Source organism: Protomyctophum bolini, assembly GCF_963924005.1.
Source record: "Protomyctophum bolini genome assembly, chromosome: 18".
Classification (NCBI taxonomy): Eukaryota; Metazoa; Chordata; class Actinopteri; order Myctophiformes; family Myctophidae; genus Protomyctophum; species Protomyctophum bolini.
The window spans coordinates 25,774,543-25,797,433 of NC_137879.1; the positions used below are offsets into that span (position 1 = coordinate 25,774,543).

General features: G+C 41.6%; 1 protein-coding gene across 1 annotated transcript in view; it reads left to right on the top strand.

Moving 5' to 3' along the window:
• Positions 1-1,219, top strand: part of LOC308333510 (SH3 and cysteine-rich domain-containing protein 2-like) — a gene marked incomplete at both ends in the record, with an annotated part of 43,381 nt that extends 42,162 nt beyond the window's left edge. Inside the window, 2 exons of the mRNA XM_080789966.1 lie at positions 651-788; positions 1,121-1,219. Coding sequence (XP_080646092.1) covers positions 651-788; positions 1,121-1,219 — 237 coding nt within the window. The remainder of the gene's footprint in view (positions 1-650; positions 789-1,120) is intronic.
• Positions 1,220-22,891: the final 21,672 nt, after the last annotated feature.

Genomic DNA, 22,891 nt, shown 5'->3' on the forward strand with positions numbered 1-22,891 from the left:
CAAATCAGTCTGTCGATTAAGCTAAAAAACAACAACTACACTGTAGAACAAATAGTGTCCTTCGTTAACGTTAAAAATTAGAAGCATTACTTGTGAGGATTTATAGGGCCAAACAAAGCAGAAACCTTAGGGATCTTGAGCTGTACTATGTGTACTGTCCTTCAGATTAGCTTCTCAAGGGGTGCCTGGTGGCTTAGCCAGTTGGTGCACAGACCATATGCTCCTTGTGAGCGTGACCTGGGTTCGAGTCCGACCCCCATCTCGTCTCTGCACTCTCTCTGCCCTTGCTTTCCTGTCTCTCTACACGGCAAAAATAGATTTGCTTCTCAAAGACAGATCACGATGCCGTGCTGACAGCTTATTCAGGAAGAGGAAATAACCACAGGAAGAATAACAATGTCTGTGGAGGATGACAATTGTATAGTGATTCACTCTGGCACCAGAACAACTGTTGTTGTGGTGAAACTAAAGCCAGTTTATATTCATCTTGAACGCAAGAGGAATTTTAGAAATAAATGTGTTAAATGTTTCATCCTGTTAACAGTTCAGGTCAGAACAGTTTGTATGTAAATTTAAAATATTCATATTGTATCAGTCAAAATCTAAGAGTTTGTGTGTGTGTGTGTGTGTGTGTGTGTGTGTGTCACCAGGGGAAGAGCAGGGACAAAGTTGGTTTTTTCCCCGCTAACTTTGTGCAGCGGGTTCGACCCGGCGATCGCGTATGGAAGGTCACTTCTGGTTTCCAAGGGAACCGAGAGAAGGGCCAGATGACTGTTAAAGAGGCCCAGGTACACACACACACACACACGCACACACACACACCCCTCTCATCTGCCTTTCGTTCTCTCGCCCTCTCTCACTCTCTTTATGCACTCATAAGCCTTGAATATATTTGCAAATGTATGCAAATGCATGCAGGAAAATCTCCAGGGCTGTTGTCGACAGTGTTTGACGACTCCTATTGCACTACAGCAGCCTCCTAATAAAAAAGCGGCAGAGCTGTTCGTCACGGTACATCATTGCCTCTCCACCTCACATCCCCCGCCTCTCTCTCTCTCTCTCTCTCTCGCCGTTTCATCTGTCTCTCTCTGTGTCTCTCCTCCTCTATCCCGCCATGCAGATCTGCGTGGGGAAGAACGAAGAGGTGGACGGCTTCCTGCGGCTGAGCAGTGGCAAGAAAAGGGGCCTGGTGCCCGTCAAGTACCTCCTGGAGATATGATGGGCAGCACGGCCCCCTTATACCCTTGACCCTCACTCTGTCCTGACGTTCAACCAGCCGAGCAGGCTTTCTCAGGAGCGTTCGCCCTCCCCCTAACAACACCTCACAGAACAGCAACAACCCTTACCTTTCCACCATACGAACTGTACGGGTGAATAAAATTCCCAACCAAACCCCCATGGCTGGAGAAGAACGGAGCAGGATTCCTGCTCACTTGTTGCTTTTGCTTTAGCAGTATGCGAACCTTATATAGAGGGAGACGTAAGGAACGGGACTTTCTTTAGAGCTACCTGAGGAGTAGTGCACACACACCCCGACTTCCTTGTTGTGTCGTCACGTAGGCCACCAACAGCTGCACGCATAACACAAAGTACACATACACAAATATAAGAGCTATGGGGGGGGGGGGAAGTAGATAGCGTAATGTAGAAACGGATCGCGTGGGGTACCTCACCAGCTGTCACCACATGTGACCGTGCTTTTAACCACAAAGAAAGAGGGCAGTGGACTTTGCTCGGACCTGGCCCACGAGTCCTACGGATCCGGAAGACTTTCTAAGCAAAATAAACCTAACACAGCAGGATTATCAAAGACTGTAGCCATTTTGTCAGAGAAGCTTGTGAAATGGTGTTTTTCATTGATTCCCTTTTGCCAGACCCCCTAGAATGGATTTGGTTTGGTACATCCCATGGCACAGTTGACTGAACACATAGGCCAGACCAATAGAGGGTCGCAAAAGGGAATGGAACAGATCACAACAGGTTGTACTCTCAAATTGCAGTTTAGAGCATTTCCATGTTTGTGCTGCTGTAACATGGATTGTTGTGTCACTGAGACTCTAAAAGGTTTCATGTTTTTCTTTTCCCTTCTCTTATCTTGTCTCTGTCTCTCTATTCTCTGTCTGTCTGTCTGTCTGTCTGTCTGTCTGTCTGTCTGTCTGTCTGTCTGTCTGTCTGTCTGTCTGTCTCTCTCTCTCTCTCTCTAACAAGAAACAAGCAAAAAATTCTCCCTCCTTTCTCCCTCCATACTTATTGGTTGAATGTTATTTTGGGAGAGAGAGGGGAAATCACATCACACACACACACACACACACACACACACAAATGCACACACTTCACCACACTACAGAGCACTCACCGCTGCTTAGACTACATTTGAGCTTTTCGCAGCTCTGATGAGTTCAATGCTTTGTGTGTAGCTCTGGGAATGTTATGAGCACCCACACACATGGGCGTGCATGTGTGTGCACGCACACACTTTCCCTCTCACTGTCTCTCAACTGAACATCAGTTGCATGTGTGGCATAGGATTTAGTAAAAAAAAATCTCTTTCCGTCTCTCCCACATATCACATGCACAAATCATAGACCACAGAAGTATAGTTAATGTCATTCAGTTCCACATTACTCAAGCAAGCACGATTAATTAACCATGTCTAAACTCGCATAACGAAAGGCTGTGGTGTCCGTATGTAATGTCCCTGTTATGAATGATGATAAACCAGTCTCTTTGGAGTGACTGTTTGATGCGTCATGCTGTCCTTCTCCAAAGCAGAACACTCATCTAAGAGGCTTTGATTTTGATGAAAGACCAAAGTCTGCAGCATCACCGTGCGACAACAACAGCAGCACCTTTCACTGCTACGACTTTAGCCGTTGACAACTTCGGCTCTTGAAAGACACAGCTGCTGACTCCCAAGTGACAAGTACTTTGCAGAATGTGTGGCCTGTGATGTTTGATGCAAAACACTCAGCTTGTATGAGCTCACAGCAACAAAAAAATATAATAATAAAACACATTTTAAATAACACTGAGGTACTGCTATTAATTAATTGTATGATAAAGGGTGAAATCGGCTAACAATACTTGATCTTTTGCTCTACAATTACGATCCCTATAAGGCAGTGACAAGATGCCGGGTGCAGCAATAAATTATCCACACATACAATGCTGTGTAGTGTACATGTAAATAGCCGTTTAGACATGCTGTAGTGTAAATACAGAGGTTCGAAATAGCAGATGTTTGCAGCTATCCAGGAGCCAACTAATACTTAATGTACCATGTCGATGATTGTGTCGTTTTGTGTCCAGAAATGGCAGATATAATCTCACAACGAGCAACACAATCGTACAACAAAGTATAAATCAGTCTTTGAGGGCATTAGCTTCAAAATGGCAGTAGATTATTGTCTCATATACACATCTGTATGTAACTCTTGAGTCAGTAAAACACCTAGTCCTGTCAACACAAATAGGAATACTATGCACACTGTTTTAAGTCACTCTTTTTGATTTCGTATTCACATTACTGTCTGTATAGCCTTCACATACTTGTATACAGTACATCAGAATACATAAATGAGGATGATGATTTTGCACTCTGCCATGGGAGAGTACAGTAGCTTTTCCAAAGTCCTCTTCTTGAATCAGATTGCGCCCGCTGATCCCTAAACATTACCCATTATTGACTAGAACCAAGACCGGCTCAGGATCAAGTATACCACCCAGGTGAATTCCAGTCCACATACCTTAAAATGCACACGACTGCACTCTGTTTTCTGCATGGCTAACTGCCCTGGCTGTGACCCTTACTTCTTTCAATAAAACATGGATGAACTGAACTGTCATGGTCTGCCCCTTAATTTGATGTGGTTCTCTGTTTTCGTTGTTGAAATTTAAAATAATGCAATGAACCGAGCTGTACTCCCCATACAAAAAGGAAAATGAAACCTTAGGCTGATTTTGTAGATTGTTTGCAGCTGTAGCTAAATTAATATTGGGCGTGTTAAGATGTAGTTGTGCCAATGTGCAGTGGGCACACATACATCTAACACACCTAGCTGCAATGTGCAGTGGGCACACATACATCTAACACACCTAGCTGCATTGCTCACCAACTTGCCATGTTTTTTATCCTCATGCAGTTTTTATATAAAATCTATAACAGGGGTTCTCAACCCGCGAGTCGTGACAAAAGGTGATAGGGCCTTTGCAGTGGTTGCTCCTACCTTGTGGAATGCTCTGCCCTTGCCCATGAGAAATTCCAAGTCAGTTGAGATTTTTAAAAAGCCGTTTAAAAACCTTTTTGTTCCGTAAACATTTTTCCCATGTTGTCGCTTGATCTCCTCTGCAGGTCTGTTTTTTCATGCCTTATTATACTACTATGTTTGTTTTAACCTGATTGTTTTATATTATGTCACTGTTCAGCACTTTGTAACCTTGTTTCGAAAGGTGCTTTATAAATAAAAGGTACTTACTTATTATTATTAAGGTTATTGTAGCAGTTAATTTGTATTGGGGTGGGGAGGGGGCGGGGGTCTTGAGACATGGCCAAAGCTTTTCCAGGGGTCCCCAGCCAAAAACGTTGCGAAGTCCCAGTGCTCTATAACGTAAAAGACGCCTGTACTTACCTACAGCCTTTGTATTGAATGAGAACAGGCCAACAGGGCAGAGAGAAATCATGGTTCTGCAAGAGAGAAATGAAGGAGGAGTCATTAGTCTATGTATTTCATTTGGACATACGTACGTACTAAACCTGCAGTAATTAGAGTGTGTGTCTAGTGCATGTGTACACTAGAATGGTCTTGGTGCACTATACTACATTAACAAGAATGTATATGCATGATGCCGTCAATGTGTTGCTGTTAATGAATGCTGAATAAGTGAAAACACCACATGAGCACATAAATATATGATTATGTTCCAATTCAAGGGCGATGCGATACGAAGTCTGTGTCGGCCACATCCTAAAAAGGGGGCATGGGCAGAACATGTGAATGGAACAGAGCCTTGTGTCTTTGCATGTCTCCGTGACGTAAACAGGATCCAAACGCAGCCTTTGAAGAACGTGGAGCCTATACATGAATCTGGACACAGCTTACAGTCTAAAAGCTTTCTTAGGAGCCCCTGGAGGAGGTGCTGCTCCTGGTGCTACAACCAACCAACTGGAAATCGGGTGGTGTTACAGAATAATATTATGAGATACCTTGTGAGTAAAGTTAATATTTTAGCCAAAGGGAAATGTGTGGGCCACTCAAAATGTTAGGGTTCATCTTGCACCACCCCTATCTCTTATTCCTAAACTTATTTGAAAAACTATTTTGAAAAACGTTTAAAATTATATCTACAAGCTCACAACGTGTAGACGTAGATCACTAGTTGAACTATTTTAAAATGTTTTTCAAAATAGTAAAAAATGGCAAATAGATTTAGGGGTAAGGGGTGGCACAAGATAGGGCCCTCCCTTACCCTTAATCCTCCCCATAGATATGTGGACAGCAGTTTTCAAGATACCGCTGTGTTATGCGGAACCAAAGTGGTTGACCGGCAGAAGGGACGGCATCGCCATCATTAGAACCCCGCTGCAAGCAGGGCTAATAAGTTACGTTGCAGAGCCAGTGATGTGCTCTCTCGCGCTCTCTCTCTCTCTCTCTCTAGGTCGTCCTCGGACGAGCCCTCCGGCGATGTTTCCAGTCATATCAATCCTCCATACTATTAGAGATTTGCCTGCTCTTAATAACCCCAAATGACACGATTACGTCCCAATTTAATTAATTGGCGGCAACAGCAGGGCCACTGGCAGTTCCAGGCAGTAAGCTGGCAGAGGCAGCAGTGTGTGTGTGTGTGTGTGTGTGTGTGTGTGTGTGTGGTCCTATTGTCACTATAGGCATGTTGTGATCGTGTAGATCAGCAACGTTAGTATAGTGTATATCGTTGCTGATCTACAGTACACGATCACAACATGCCATGGTGTCAGCGTTGTGAGCTGATCTGCAATTTTGTTGAAAGTGGTGTCTGTTTATGAATATTGAACAAATGAAAACCATTAACAAGAGCTTGTGACTATCTATCTATCTATCTATCTATCTATACACACACACACACACACACACACACACACACACATATATATTTTTAAGCAACCGTTTTGGACACCGACACCGACAGTGAGGAAATATAAATGTGTAGAATGTAGATGTATGTGCGTGCTGGGTGACGAGTAGCTCTCACATCATGACCCACTTCTGCTCTCTAATCCAATATAAATCACATTTTGTTGGCCTCTGCAGAGAGAGAGAGAGAGAGAGAGAGAGTTGGCTGAGCATCAACTTGCAGCCAGTATATGCCTCAATTTGACCAAATCGCTGACTGAGTCATTTCAGATGTATACAGGCTCCTGACTAACATTACGCTGGTGGCAGTGCTGCCACTACATTTTCAGTCAGTGACAGTAGCACCTAATTTGACCACACACTGCGATTGCTTTTATTGGGAGGTGTTTTATATGATACAGGGGGGGGGGGGAATGGTAATAAGGTGCAACAATACATTTTTAATAACATACTGGGTGCTCAATGAAGTCCTCAAAAACTAGGCGCTTCCATTCTGATTGTGTGGAGAGATGCTCCAACATCTGATTGGATTGTCCTCTCATGCACAGCAGAGGACACTGGGCTGACTGGCATTATATGTGGAATAGGTGCAGTATGTTCTAAAAGATACGAAGACAGAAAGATTACACCTTGATCTGGGCCTCGCTGATAAAACTGATAAATAATATGCAGTAGGTCCATGGCTCTTTCATCATAATAAGCACCCAAAAGGAAAGGTAGCTTTTGTCCAGGAAACTTTTCGCGGTGAGCATTAGCAAGGCCTACGCTGGCACCATTTCTGAAATGTAAGCTGTACTATGCAACTTTAAATAAATTTAAGCTGTACTATGCAACTTTCAAATTCTATTTTGACGTTCAGGTCAAACCAGGAACAGGATTGTGCCAAAGGTCATGTCCAACATACACACAGGATCTAAATGTCTCAAGCAGAGACCGAATACAACCAATGCAATTGTAAAAGTTGTATTAACATACCACTACCATAGAGATTGGACAACATAAACATTTATTCACGTTAATAAAACATAATAGATCTGTAACACAGGGGATGGAGGAAAACAGTCACCGGTGACATAATATTGCTACTTTCAATGACAGCTCTGAGGTCAAATCCCCCCCCCCCCCCCCCCCCCACCACACACACACACACACACACACCATGATAGCTGACCGTTGAAACAGCTTTCAGCAGACTGAAGGGAAGTATGTGAAGTGTAATGACAGCGACATTGGAATTTGCCCGACAAATGGTCGCTGCGTCACACAGATGGCCACACAGATGTGCGAGCGAAACAATGAAGTATACAAAGGACGTTGGCTGAATGCCCCAGATGCCACAGCACAGCACCAACACAGCCAGACACACAGCAGATGGAAACAGAGTGATGGACTTGTGCAACACGTCAGGAACAGCAACTCGGCATCATGTGTATGTGTGTGTGTGTGTGTGTGTGTGTGTGTGTGTGTGTGTGTGTGTGTATTGTGTGCTGCTGCACACATATGAACTAACCAGTAACTGAGCACCTGCACATGAAAGTGCCCTTTTCATGACCAACTTATTATTAATCACTTATAATAACATGAATGAATTACTATGAAACAAAACATACCATTGTCAATATTGTTTTATAATAATGTTCAGTAACAAGATATTGTGCTGTATGCACTAATGTGGGAGTCCTCTTTGCTAACAGCAATATCTTACAGACTGTATTGTATATATTTAAACTTATTTAGACTAAACATAACTATGTGTGATTTTTAACCTGCACTTAAAGTTTAAGTGGCTAATTTGTCCCCTTAGAAAAAACCCTATACCATCGTCCCACTGGTCCCAACTAGGCGCTTCGTGTTTTCCCTCTATGCTGAATATTTCTTGCAGAAACTAGCTGTAGACCTGATATATATTTTTAGAATAGAGAGACGCTATAGGCTAGGGTTCATGTGGTCAAATATAAGATGACTTGCTGACTTGTACACACACACACACACACACACACACACACACACACACACACACACACACACACACACACACACACACACACACACACACACACACACACACACACACACACACACACACACACACACACACACCACAAAAATAGTGTGTGTGTGTGTGTGTGTGTGTGTGTGTGTGTGTGTGTGTGTGTGTGTGTGTGTGTGTGTGTTAGTACAGTCTGTGCAGAGCATGTCACACCAAACTTTCACTGCATATACTTGTACCGTATGAGTGACACCTCATTGAATATTTGCAAAGGTTTGGTCCTGCAGTTTCCAGAAAGTGTGGTACTGTATATTGTTGAATGCACAGTGTAATAATGTGCTGTGCATCCATTTAATCCGTTTAATGAATCATCAATATTATTTGATATACATAAAGAATAAATAAAAATATAGGGGCCCCCAGGCATAAGTTTGCAAACGGCAACCTTCTGCGTTAATCTAAATCTGACTGTACTGCTGCTTGTGACAATGTCTGTCTAAGGACATCAACTAATTGGACAAACACTGTGAAACACAGTTTTAATACAGTTATTGTTGAAAGCCATACAGTTATTGAACGCTGCCGGCCACAGCTGCTCTCCTTTCGATTGCTTTACATTTCAGTCTGCACTCACTGTCCAATAGAGTGAGACTCCCTAAGGTATGGTAGTCAATGTACTCACTGTGGACACTGCTGTTGTCTTCTCATTTATGTGGAAATATGGAGTGACAGGCATTAGGGCTACACAAGTTAACAAGGCAGTCAATTAACTGAAAAGTTAATTGAGGAATGACAACATAATACTAAGAAAATAGACACTAGCAGCAGCAATGGCCTGTATCACACTGGAATGTGGATGCTTTGCCTTTGTGTGCATGACAATTTCTGTGCTTTGCACAAAACCTGATTGGCAGAGCCATTGGTATTTACCTAAATCTACCTCAGTCAATATGTGCTTACAAAACAATCGAGTGACATGTGATGACAGTCTTCTATAAATAGCTGTGGATTTGAAAATACATTGTGTTATGTCTGGCAGAAAGTGCTTGTCGAGCAAACTCTTGAGTAGACCTGCCAAGAATAATGTCGCCTGGAGGTTCTGGACACTAGCCATATAGAGACAATGGAATCTGGGCTGGTAGGAGCATCATGGGAGACAGCAGAGGCTGGAGTAAACATCCTGCTTGCGTTATGGCTAAGACTCCTAAAGTGTGGTTGTATTGGCCATTCACCAGCTGAAACAATCTCTGATAAGTAAAAGCAGCAGTTGTTAATGTGGCTGCTGAGATGAGATTACCTCAAATACTAAAAGTAAAACATACTGGCAACACAGTAATAGGCAGCTAAATCACAATGCATACCTCAGGGTGGTCACATAATGTTGCAACATTTATAAAAACTATGTGTATTAGTACAAATTCCATCCGAAACGTTTGAGAAATGACAGAGTTGCCGTGTGGGGGTCCCTCTATGTACCCTCTAGTCTACTGTACTGTCACTGTAATGTACTGGAACACCCGATATCATCAGTTAATATGTGCGTGTGTGTTTGTGTGTGTGTGTGTGTTAGTGTGGTAGCGCAAAAACAACCATGCTGTATTCGTGCTCAGACACACCCACCCAGCCACCCACCCACCCACCCACACACAGCTCCATAACGGAGTGGTTGCACTTTTTAACCTCATATTACCACACTACCGCACAAAAGATGCCAGTTTAGGGTTAATGTTTACAAAGTGTTGCGCAATCTCATGATGTATCAAAACTAACCAGTGTGACAACAGCTGTTGCTCTAGTCTAGAGCACATTCTCTACAAAGTGATCTTGAAATCAACAGGATTTTCACGTAAACAGAGTTAGAAGACTTAAAGACATTGACACGCGAGTACGGTATAGATTAGAGGTTATATAAAAAATAAAAAATAAATCTTTTTAATTTGCCATGAATTTTTACGTCTACGTATTTGTCTCCATGAAGTGTTACGTTGAGGTGAAGTCTGAGCGTCTCTGCATTGTTTTTGAATATTTGTTCCAGCAATATGCAGTGGATGTAACTCTGGACCCTGATACAGCTAATTGAGTGGCCAGAGTCTCCATCAACAGGAAAGTCAAAGTCACGCTGAGCCCTGACGATGGTTACTGGACGATATTTTTGGAAAATAGGTTTGAGTATGCGGCTAATGATTGCCCTCCTGTCCTCCCTGTAAAAAAGAATAATCCCCTGGGAGTGGGAGTGTTTGTGGATTATGAGGAGGGTCTGGTCTCCTTTTATGATGTGAAGCACAGAGCTCATCTCTACTCTTTCACTGGCTGCACCTTCACTGAGAGTCTCCATCCATACTTAGACAATGTAGGATATGAAATCTGTGTATTCTCAAACTATTTCCAACTGCTGAGAAACAAATCAGTGCAAGTAACATGAAGCACAAATGCCCCAGTCAAACTAGCATGGGTAACACGTCTAACAGCTAGGCAAAAATTAACGTAGCATCTGTGAACACCATTAGTTTAAATGTTCATGACATTTAAACTAATGTCTATCATGAATCAGAGATATGGGGCTGCAGAACTTTCTCCAGGGTCCTCTTTTAGTGTGTCTAGGTGTCTTCACACCACCTGGACATTTTAGTTAGATTAAAACAAACCCTGGAGCATATATTACCTAAAACTCCAGTTCGTTTGTGCTGGTCAGATTAACACTCATTTGGACCCTGTTGCAGACCAAAAGAAAACAATAAATTGTGCATTAGCAGATCATTACTGTAGTATTCATGCTCAACCCCTTTTTCTTTTGGAGCAAAAATTTGCTCTTTAGCAATATTGTACATGCACTTCTGTGTTTAACGTAGTCATCTCTGCCTCCTCTTGTGAACGGTCAGACACTTGGAAAGCCGTGGGGAGGGGTGCAGCTGTGCCTGTGATGCACCTGTCCTGGCACTGTACTGTATGTGCTTGTGGCTTTTGGCATGGATAGTGAGGCTGTCGTGTTTAAAATGGGTTTCTGCCGAGCAGATGCAAGATTGGTACTGCTGTTCCGTCTGAGCCTGTTGTTTGTCTAAATCAGAATCAGTTTCTGCTGGGTCTGGGTCTATAACCTCCGGTGCTGGGGTATATTTCTGAATGAAAGATGTGTCGATACGCTTCATTATTCTTAATGTTTTATGACCTACAACCTGAATGCTCTAGGTTGCTACTTTGTGCAGGAGAACCATCTGTATACTACGATGTGAGCAATCTGGATACCCATTGGCAAAACAAAGGACAGCACCCTCTCCAGTCACAGTCTGTCTCCAGAGACTACCATGTGAGAGACAGAAAGAAACACCATCAGTAAGTAGAAAATAATCAAACAAAAATGATCCAATTATGACTTTAGTATTTCATTAAAAGGATCCCTGGCTAATATGCCTTAAATAAAACATTATACTTACTCTATAACTTAAAACACTTTAAATATTGTATTTCTTTCATAAATAGAGAATATTTCACTCAATAGGAGCTGCTCCTGTCGCAAGTTGATGATGTCATATGTCCATGTGTGGTCCAGCCCTATGGAATGAATGGAATGCACTTGCTAATAAAAAAGTATTTAAAATATTGCTTTGATGCTCATATTATCCTTAGGAAGCATAAAGTTGGTTTTTATTAACATATGCATTCCATACATTTCATAGGGCTAGACCATAATTTATATGGACATATGACATCATCAACTTGCGACATGAGCAGCTCCTATTGAGTAAAAGATTATTTATTTATGAAAGAAATGCAATATTTAAGGTGTTTTTATTTTAGTTGTAGAGGGCAAGTAGGCCTATAATGTTTTAAGGCATATTTGTCTTATTAGCCAGGGATGCTTTTAACAACAATAAATAATAATGACAATAATTACACACCAAAAGGTCAAGTGGTTGTGTGACTTTTTTTCTTTTCTTTTTTAAATAATGGCACTGGATAGATTTAGGGTCTGACTGTCTGGACACGGTTCCTTTGCATTCTCTTCCTGAACGTGTTGGCAAGGACGTCCAGAGAGTGACGGCCTGCATGACTAATTGGCTTCTCTGTCACTTTCCCTCACAGCTGTTGATGGATGGACCACTTTGCAAACCGCCAGCCACTGACGCCACTGTGTATATCAACCGTAATACCATAGTTTTTTATTTCTTATATATTTTTAATTTCATTCCAATGGGGCAAGGTAATAAAAAAACAGGTCATTGGGATATTTATAGCAGTGAGACGACACACACACACACACACACACACACACACACACACACACACACACACACACACACACACACACACACACACACACACACACACACACACACACACACACACACACACACACACACACACACACACACACACACACACACACACACACACACACACACACAACCAGACTGACTTAACCTCAGGAGTGCATTGTTTGGAGGGATCTATAACACTATATCACTCATATGGATATGAAGAATCAACTGACTGAGAGAAAACGCTAATGTTACTGCTGCTGAATTAGTTAGATTTTCGCTAGAAGCAGACTGTATCATATATGAGTGACTGACTGTTGCAAACGATACAGAGACACCTCCCTAACTATCATTTGGGCCCTGGCATTTGCTCCCCGTCAACTTACTTTCGATTTCTTTGTGCACGCTTCAAACTCTTGAAGCACGGAAGGTCTTTTCTTTATGTGTTCCTTGGCCTACCCCATTTTCGTCTCCAGGGCTTGTCTAGAGAGGTTTGTGTTGACCTATCCAGTTTCACGTTCTTCTTTTGATTGTGGTACATGTAGCTACTTAAATTGCACAGCCTCCATCTACACTTGCCTCGTGGCCAACCCCTCGCTTGTGACCTTTTCCAATGTCTCTGTCTAGGGATGGTGGAAAGCATTTTGAGTTGAGGGTGTTAGCATCATGCACTCAATGATGTCATACTAGAAGTTTTTTTTTTTAATGTGTTCCCTCATATACTCCCTATACCGTTTATAATCCTCATGGAATACAAAGAGTGTATATTGACAAAGAAAAAAGCAGAACATTGTAACATGGAGCTATGAGAGGCAATAAGCAATAAATCAATAGTCCAAATTTACAGAATGATTCAAGTACTGTCTTTGCAGAGTATGCCCAGTGGGTGTTATTAGCTCCCCTCCTTTAATCCAACACGTTCCGGGCATTGGGAATGAGGTTAGGTAGCCAGAGACAGAGACAGGGTCAAACAGGGAGGTTGGCCTTTGATTACATTTTGAATTCTGTAAGCATAGCATTCTGAATTCCCCCCTCGGTACTAGCAATGGTCTTCCTTTATCTTTTCATCTCTCTTTCTCTTGGGGTAGAATATGATTCCGCCACAACACTGGAGCGTTAACGTACTGCGACTCCAATAATGTTCACTCTTGCCAGCGTACCGTGGAAAAATATGGAAGGAAATCTTAGCTGGAAATAGCTGTTGATTAGAGCAGAGGAGAGGAAAAGTCTGTCGGAGATAAATAAAGCTGTCCATGAAACTGTCAAACACAAATATGCTCTCACTCTCAATCCCTGTATCTATTTTCTTTTTATCAAGATTTTATGATAATGTGTGCAGCCGTCATTTCACTGTTGCAGATGACACTGGTACTGGTGTGTACCATTTAGTGAAGCACCCAACAAAGGACCTGCATGCAAGGTATCTGTTTCTCAGACTCTGATTTTCATGCTCTACTTTCATGCTCTATTTCACCCCTTGGTCGCGTGCCTTTGGCCTCTGACAGGACACCAATGCTCCACTAAAAAGCACCATTTTAAATGTTCAAATCTGCCAATCAGTAAAAGAATTATCCATTCTAAATGTCAGTCTCGCCAGGAAAGCACATATTATTTCAGATAAATTAAACCACCACGTTCCAAAGATAAATGACCTCGGTCACGTCACTCTTTATCAAAGGCAAATATTAGCAGAAAGGACCAGGCAAAGAGGAAATGGAATATTTGACACTGGCTATTGGCTTTCCATTTCCATGAAAGAAGAATCAAAATACACATCCAGCTTTTCTCTATACATTGTCCACCCCACATTTGGGCCCACTGTTGTTTTCCATGCATGTTTGTAGTCAGTTTGGTTAACCCATGGTGTTCAAGGGTGAGATTTCAATTAGTCTGTATTTCAGAGCAGTTCTCATGTATAGTGTTACAGTTAGAGATCAAATAGTAGTAGCGCACATCCAACCTCTTGAAGGCAGGTGCTGGCCCCGAAGTGAACTGAGATCAAAGAATGAAAGTCAGGAGGCACACTGCCAGCTCCCTTTGCCAATGTTTTATTGTTCGGTTAATGAGAGTGATGTTGAAGCACAGCATGGGCTCGAAATATCACTCTCTTAACCCATTTAGGCCTAAGGCCGATTCTAAAAACGCCTTCTTTTTTTAATACTGTACATTTACTGTACAGAACCCAAAAATGGGTTCCCGGCCTGAGGGGGTAAAACACTAAAAGGGGTTCCCGCCCAGAATGTTAAACTGAACAATAAAACTTTGGCAAAGGGAGCTACTGTACAGTGTGTGGCTCGACATTTTATTCTTTGAATATAGTTAGCATCTATCCATTTGTACTGTTCCGTTTCACCAAAGTATGAGACAGAGTATTGATAAGAGTAAGTTAGATTTATTTAGCACCTAGCCTCGTTCCCAGCCTTTTATCATCTCTGATATCCATCGTGTGTACTTCTCTTTTTCGACCCAATCATAACACTAGTTCCATGCACAGAGAATGTAAACAGCTTTGTAAAGTAGTCTCGTAGTCTTCCAGCCTTAACTCATCTGTGAATACAAAAGCTTGGTTACAACCTAAGGCAGAGAGTGTTCTGGCGGAAGTGTCGGGCCAGAACATCTGTCGGATGCATTTCCCTCGGATACGTCATTTTTCGACCAATCACAACACTCCATTTCTTTCATGGAGAATGTAAAGTGTCAAAGTCATTTCCTTGGGTGGTAAAATTCCGCTACTTCCGTTAAACCACTCAACCGGCTAGGTTTTCCCCAGTGTGTTTGTAAAGCCTTAAAGTAATTTCTTTGGACAGTGCTTCTGTCAAATTCCGGTACTTCCATTTGGACACCCAACAAGGTGTTAAGCCCTAGACTGTCAAGGAGACCATTTTATCTAATCACTTGTTGAAAGGTGCGTGTGTGTGTGTGTGTGTGTGTGTGTGTGTGTGTGTGTGTGTGCGCGTGTTTGAGTGTGTCTAAGTAGTTTAGAAGATGCAATAAAGTACACCCTGATCCAAGGAACCAAACTTCTCAGGATAATATGCTGGAAAATGTAATGAAATAAAAACAAGACATTTACATAATGGTACACTATGGAATATGGTGTCATGAGGCCAACCTTACTACTTAGCCAAACACAATTACTTAAAACTTTGTGATATGCGCAAATTGTTACATATAAACTAATTCATGCAGGCCTTGGATATCACCAACCTTTGTTGATCAATATAAATCTAATTTTGATTCAAGTGGGCTGTAGCGCAGGGGTTCCCAACCATTTCAGGGCGCACTTGAAAATATTGAAAGCGTTGTCACTGGTACCGTGTTTCAGAGCGCACACACACACACACACACACACACACACACACACACACACACACACACACACACACACACACACACACACACACACACACACACACACACACACACACACACACACACACACACACACACACACACACACACACACACACAGAGAGAGTCCAATTAGACTGATTACTGGATTCTTGGTGGCCAGAATTGAGCTATGGCGGTGTAATTTACAACATTGTAATCAGTTGAGCAAACTGCTCTGTAGAGGCAATCACAAAATCAACTCTTCTTAACCACTTGAACCCTAGCTCCCCTTTCTGCAGGGAACATTTGCCAGAATCAATCTACAAGTAAGATCTGCCAATAGCTTTGGTGTATAGAAGGAAACATGAGCAGTCCTAATACAGAGCCAACTCATGTTTGTTTCACTATAGAGGGTTTAGTGCCATGATTTTTGTACTCTGTTTTGTATGTGTCTATGGAGTTAACATTACTCTAGAAAAAGAAGGGTTCATGTGGGATTTGAACCCAGACCTCTTGCACCCAAAGGACAAAATCCTGCCCCTGTTCAAATCGTTTCAATGTCACTTTTCTAGTTTTCTTTCAAAAGCGTTCACACATTTCTTTGCATAGAATACACAATTGTGTTCATTACATTCATCACACCTACCAGTCAAATGTTTAATAATTGAATGGCCTGATAAACGTTGACTCGAGAGAGAGACTGAAGTTCCTATCATCTCCATGGACCTTCTGAGATCTACAGCAGGACATGGACATGACTAATAAAGGCCATTATTAAATGGGTTAGTCAATTGAGACAATCTGATTATTTTATAGGTGCGATATGATTAGCCAATTAGCCATACAGTATGCCATGGCTGTGAAATCTGTATTTGTACAGAGTGCAGTCTGGAGCCTGTTGGCTATTTGGTCCTCCCTTCTATCATTTACAGTATAGTATACTACTGTCGAACAAAAACTGTTTCTGATAACATCTTAAGCGAGAAAACAATTGCTGAAGGTCTCAGGAAGAGCTTTAATAAAAAACTTTAATCCACATCTTTATTACGTCATCATTGAGAGCTAGTTATACCAGCTAGTTATAACAGTGCCGGGTGGGTTAAAGGAAATGCCTCTATGTATATGTAATTAGTAAGTTGATTAGAGGTATACTGTGGTTACTTTGCGCCGTATGCACCGTCACAGCATTTTAGATGCGAATGCACCATCCCAGCAAATTACGTAATGACTAGTTGTGCCTGATAAAACCAATGGTTTTCGATGGTGGTGACGTAATGACGATATGTTTTAGTGTCGGGGGGATTAAAGGTAATGCTCCTATGTATACATGTATGTAATCTGGCACCACTGCCGTATCAGGCACAAGTAGTCATTACGTCATTTGCTGGGACGGTGCATACGCTTCAAAAGTGCTGGGACGATGCATACGCATCCTGGGCGAAACTAGTACTTGCACGCTCTGCTTGCGCGAGTAACAACATCAGGAGTAGCAAGGAATTATATACAGATAAAATAGTCATAAAATACTAAGAATAAGAAAATACATTATGCACCAGGAAAGCTTTCAGTTTTCAGTTTTGACTGTTACTGCTATAGTCACTCATAATGCATCATTTGGGATTCCAAAGTGGAAATGCTCACACCCAAAGCAGAATTCACATCACATAGACCAGTGGTTATCAAAGTGGGATACAGGGACCCCTAGGGGTCCTTGAGGGGGTTCTAGCTAATGTGTTAATGCCGCATCGGTTAACCCACTTTAACCCTATATACATTGGCTATTTGAAAATAGGCGATCTATCAGCAAACGTGTTGTGAGCTTGTAGATCGGCTATAAGAATTTGAATATTTTTGACATTTACCAACACAAATCTTGCATGGAGGTCCCTGGCACAACATATTTTCAGATGGGTGTCCGTGAGCCAAATAGATCAGTTTGGGGGTTCTTAACAACAAGGCCAACCTATTCATCACCTTGCTTCCCCACTCCACCCCATTTGGATGGATTGTTGAAGATATTAATATTCACATGTGAAGAACATTAAACTTTCATTAAGTTATATTTGCTCTCCTCCCAGACCCATATTTAATCTGTCCCTCCCTTTCCTATGACTCCCTGGCCATCGCTCCAAGCGTCCTAGACGTGCTTGTGACTCTGTGACTAAATTGGGAAAATGTCCCAGAGTCACTTCAATTCAGCGGTATTCAGACACACTTACTGAATTACGCACAATTACTACCGTTTCATTACTGTAGTGTCTCTGGTGGTCTGTCCTCACACAACGCTCTGTGTGTGTCACACACACACACACACACACACACACACACACACACACACACACACACACACACACACACACACACACACACACACACACACACACACACACACACACACACACACACACACACACACACACACACACACACACACACACACACACACACACACACACACACACACACACACACACACCACATTTTATTTATACTGCTTGATTGGTGTTCTTTTTTGTACAGTTTAAAAAGTTCAATGTCACAGGAAATGGTCAACACTGGAAAAATAGGAACATATAGTTCCTGTGGAGTGTGGAGTTGAATTATAATGTCATTATGATAGTGAGAATGACTGGAAGTTGTCTTCCATCTGTGATTTGTCTTCCTTGTCCTTGGAAAACATGCAGTCAGCTGCATTTGAAAATAAATGGCAGGACAGGAGTTGCCAGATAAAATAACATATAGTAATCTAATATGTAATGAAAACATGAGCATAATATCGCTATATCGATCGACCTGGGAGGTGAAATTGCACACTTTTTAATGATGAAAACATATCTCTACTAACCAGTGGTGGAAAGTAAGTAAATTTTGACTTAAGTACTGTACTTAAGTACAGTTGAGGTATTTGTATGTTACTTGAGTATTTTCTGTACTTTTACTTCTACTCCACTACATTTCAGAGGCAAATATTGTAATTTTACTTTTGATTGTGACCGTAGGTCACATTTACTATGAAATGAGCCGGCCAGCAACTCTACAACTCTACTCTACAACTCTACAACTCAACTCTACAACTCTACAACACCTCAAACCTCAAACCCTTATAGATCTCCATATATGGAGCGGACCTGTTCTGACATTCCATTATGTTGATCCGATCATCCCCATTCGTCCTTCCTGTTCATTCCATATGTTGATCTGACCTCATCAAACCCTGTACACTCAAGACACGCTCCATATACAGTATGGCCAGTACAGAATTTATTCCATACAGTATGTTGATCTGACCCCACATGCCGAAGCGCCAGCACTCGCCCAGCAGTCTGCCGTCACCCAGGCGTGCACGCCTATATAGTATATACATATTTGAACACTTGAAATGAGACATTCTGCATAATAAGTACTTTCTACTTGTGGTTATTTAAGTGCATTTTGATTACCACACTTTTACTTGTAACGGAGTAGTTCTACATTGCAGTATTGATACTTGTACTTAACAAATGTGAGTACTTTTTCCACCACTGCTACTAGCATTGTAATGAGCTTCAAAACGAGGATGAATGACCCTGTGCAAAGATCAAGATCAAAGTGACAATTCAACATTATACGGGTGGATGATCATAAGACTTGGTGATGATCATAGGCTGCCGTGGGGGCACGATGATTACGTTGTGGGTCCAAAAGGTTACGCTCACAATTGAGAGATGTAGAAGAAGAGCAGGAGAGAACTGGATGAAAGTGATAATCCAGTAATACATCAAATTCAGTTCTTACTGCATATTTTCCCCACCTCTGGAGTCCGAACTAGCTTGTAGAACACCGTTTTCGCTCATTTTGAAATAGGGCTTAAGTGGTAACTTTTTCCTAGTATTTTTTGTCCGTTTGTTAGGGTTATGCTGCCTCTGAATACGTGGGCTATCCTGCGCTAGCATGTGCCCGATGTTATCGGAGTTCCCAAAAGGAAAACTAGAGCACATTTTTTTGACTATGTGGACTATGACGTAGACGTACTTTACATCAAACCTAATGTAAGAAATATAAATATTAAAAATAATAATAAATAAGTATCAAAGGACCATGCGCTCCAGTTCTCTTTTGATCCTGATCAAAGAGAAAATAGATGATAGTGCAGGCCGGGTCTCTACCCCCAGGTGTATTTGTTTAATTTGCATATTGTTTTGGATTTGGAACATCCATAAACTGACATCCTCTGTACAGTCCGTGGTGGAACAAGTACTCAGAATTTTTACTTAAGTAAAATTACCAATACTACAGTTCAGAAATAATAATACATTTTACTACAAACTTTGCATTGGCACCTAAAATATACAAAGGTATATTTAGGTACATACAAAAGTGCTCATTATTCAGGTCCATTTCACAACTAAGTGAACTTATTACAAAAGGTTTTCAAAATCAGAATCTTACCAAAAATAGCCGATCCACAATGAGACGCACTGTGAACTTGTAGACGTTTTGTCACTACAATAATTAAAGATTCGTTAGCATTGCAGCGCTGTGAGCTTGTCAATCTGCTATTTTCAGCTAAAGCTTTCCTCACAATAACAGAAAACTGAAAAATACACTAGCATAGAACCCTGAGGGACTCACCCACATATGGGGTTTTAAGTGGTTAAGTACAGTGCTGTACAATGCTTCAGTCACCTACAGCTGTACACTGAAACCTGACCTATAGCTATATAGCTTCATGTTTCACCCGTAAGAACAACATGTGAACCCTATGCTATGTAGAGGACAAATGCAGACATAATCACCAATGTCTACATTTCCAGTGAAATACTGTATTTGCTGAGCAATGTAGCTTATTAAAATCCCTAAGCACTACAGTATGTACACAGACATATTTCACCTATAATTCCATAATGTGTTTAATACCCAGCTTCATTCAAGGAGTTCACGTTCAAGTCGAAGTTGTTCAGGCTGAAAACAAAGGTCTGTGCTCAGATCCTCCATAGTAGTACATTAGGACAGCCAGTTGGCAGCCAGTCATGCACTATAGGCTTCTACAGGTACCATTACTGCCTCCATCCCCCTCTGGCCAGTTAAAGCTTTCTAAATCCAACATGCCCTAAAATCTTGAAAGCACAGTTCCAAAGCCATTAAGTCTGCAAGAATGGGACATGAAATCTGTGAGATTTCCTTTTACTCGCCCTCTCTCTCCCTCTCCAGCTCATGTCACACTGCATTTGTGGATCTAGGGTATTAATTTTTCAGCTGTAGGCCTACTGCCTCGGCTTCTTCTTGGGCTCGGTGCAAAAAAACACCACACCATTCCCCCTCATCTGTTTTCCTTAGAATAGCAACGAGTTACACAGTTCATTGACTCTTCAATAAAATCATATTCCCACGCAGGAATCTTAAGACTCTGACACAGTATGGAAGAGGAATGACACATTTATTTAATTTGAATGCCTCACAGACCTTTGGGTCTGTACTTTCAAGATGGAAGGATTATCTATTATATAATTGGAGCAGCTCTCTGGGCAAAAAGATACTTGCATCAACTGGAGCCACTGTAATTATTTCCCTTGGTGCTGGTGTCAACAATGTGATAAAGGCAAAACATCCGGCGATATGGAATAATCGATCAGACAGGGGAAAGCTGGTATTGTACAGTATTTTGAGTTGCCTGATATGTATGCACACTGCCATTGTCATGTTCATATTTTTTTTCATATTTAACTTAAATAAATGTAATGAAGTCAATGAGTGTGAGCTGTTTGAGTCCAATTACATTAATGCAACAAGTTGACTACATGAAGATTATTGTATTACATTTTATTATATTTTACATTTCATGCTTCATCTCTGAAGGTCCCTCTAGAGAGACAGGAAACCAAGGGTAGAGAGAGAGGAGAGGAGAGAAGAGACATGCAAGACAGGATTGGAGTCGGACTGGAACCGGACTGGACTCACTAGGAAGATGTGGTAGTGTACAGTATGTGCCCTAACTGAACCTGGCTGAACCAGAAGGCTCCCTAGTAGTAGTAACCCACACACCACAAAGATTTACACCTAATGAATATCATCAAAACCCCCATCCATTCAGCACACAGCCTGGGAGCCAGGAGGGAGATGATGAATTTGGTTTATGAGGTAACATAAAACAAATTGAAAGTGTTCTGAAAATGTTCAGGAAGGAGTTTGAGCTATAATACATTAGCATACAGGACCTGTATTTATTGGATGGATTATACAACATCTGTAGGAATTACATATTGAGAGTCTGTCTGCTTGACAGACCCATGACAGTTTGATCTACAGGAAGTAGCCAAGGACGGGGACCTAAACTCAAATCTCGCTCATGGGCACAAGTGGCCGTCCTTTCGATTCTCTCCTTCAATCACTCATGTTCCTTTTTATCTCTCCGAGTCCCTGTCTCTCATCCACCTGTGGCTTCACATCCCCCTGGAGCAAGGGATTGAGACACACAATCAATAAAAGATAATCTCTGCAGCAGCTTCAAGTGATCGACTAAAGGGAAAACATTTTGGAACCATTTCATATGGTTAATAATGCAAATAATGCTCTTGGTTCTACAAATAATGCTGTACAAATAAGAGAAAACAAAATCACTGCACACGCATAGTTTCTGATGCTCTAAAGATAATTATTTAGAGAACTAAACACCTGACTTTTCAGTAGCAAGACTGCCTTCTTCAGGGCTGCCTACCTAAAACAGAGACTGTCTTGTCTTCATGGCTTATACCGTCGTTGGCCAGCACCTCCATACGACGGGGACGCTCTTTGAACTCATTCAATTAGAAGATGCAGCTTAAGCCAGCAAAGCATATATATAGTGACATGGCCTGATGCTTAACCCATTTTGGACTGAAAAACCTATGTTTCTATGTCAGTGGTGCTCAAACTTTTTCATGTCAAGGACCCCCAGAATTATCTCTATTGGGCCACGGACCCCCCATCTCAAAATATGTAGTTCCAGGGACCCCCCAGAAGCAAATATTTTAGTTAAAAATGTTCACTCTGAAATATATATTCAATGATTTGCGCCACAACGATTTTTCAGAAATAGCAGACCTACAAGCTCGTAGCACGCCACTCGGTGGCGCGCTATGAGCTTGTAGATCTGCTATTTTTCAATAGCTAAATTACAACATAATGTTTAAAACACCAAAAGGGGTTCCCGCCCAAAATGGCTTAATACGGTCTTGTATACTGAG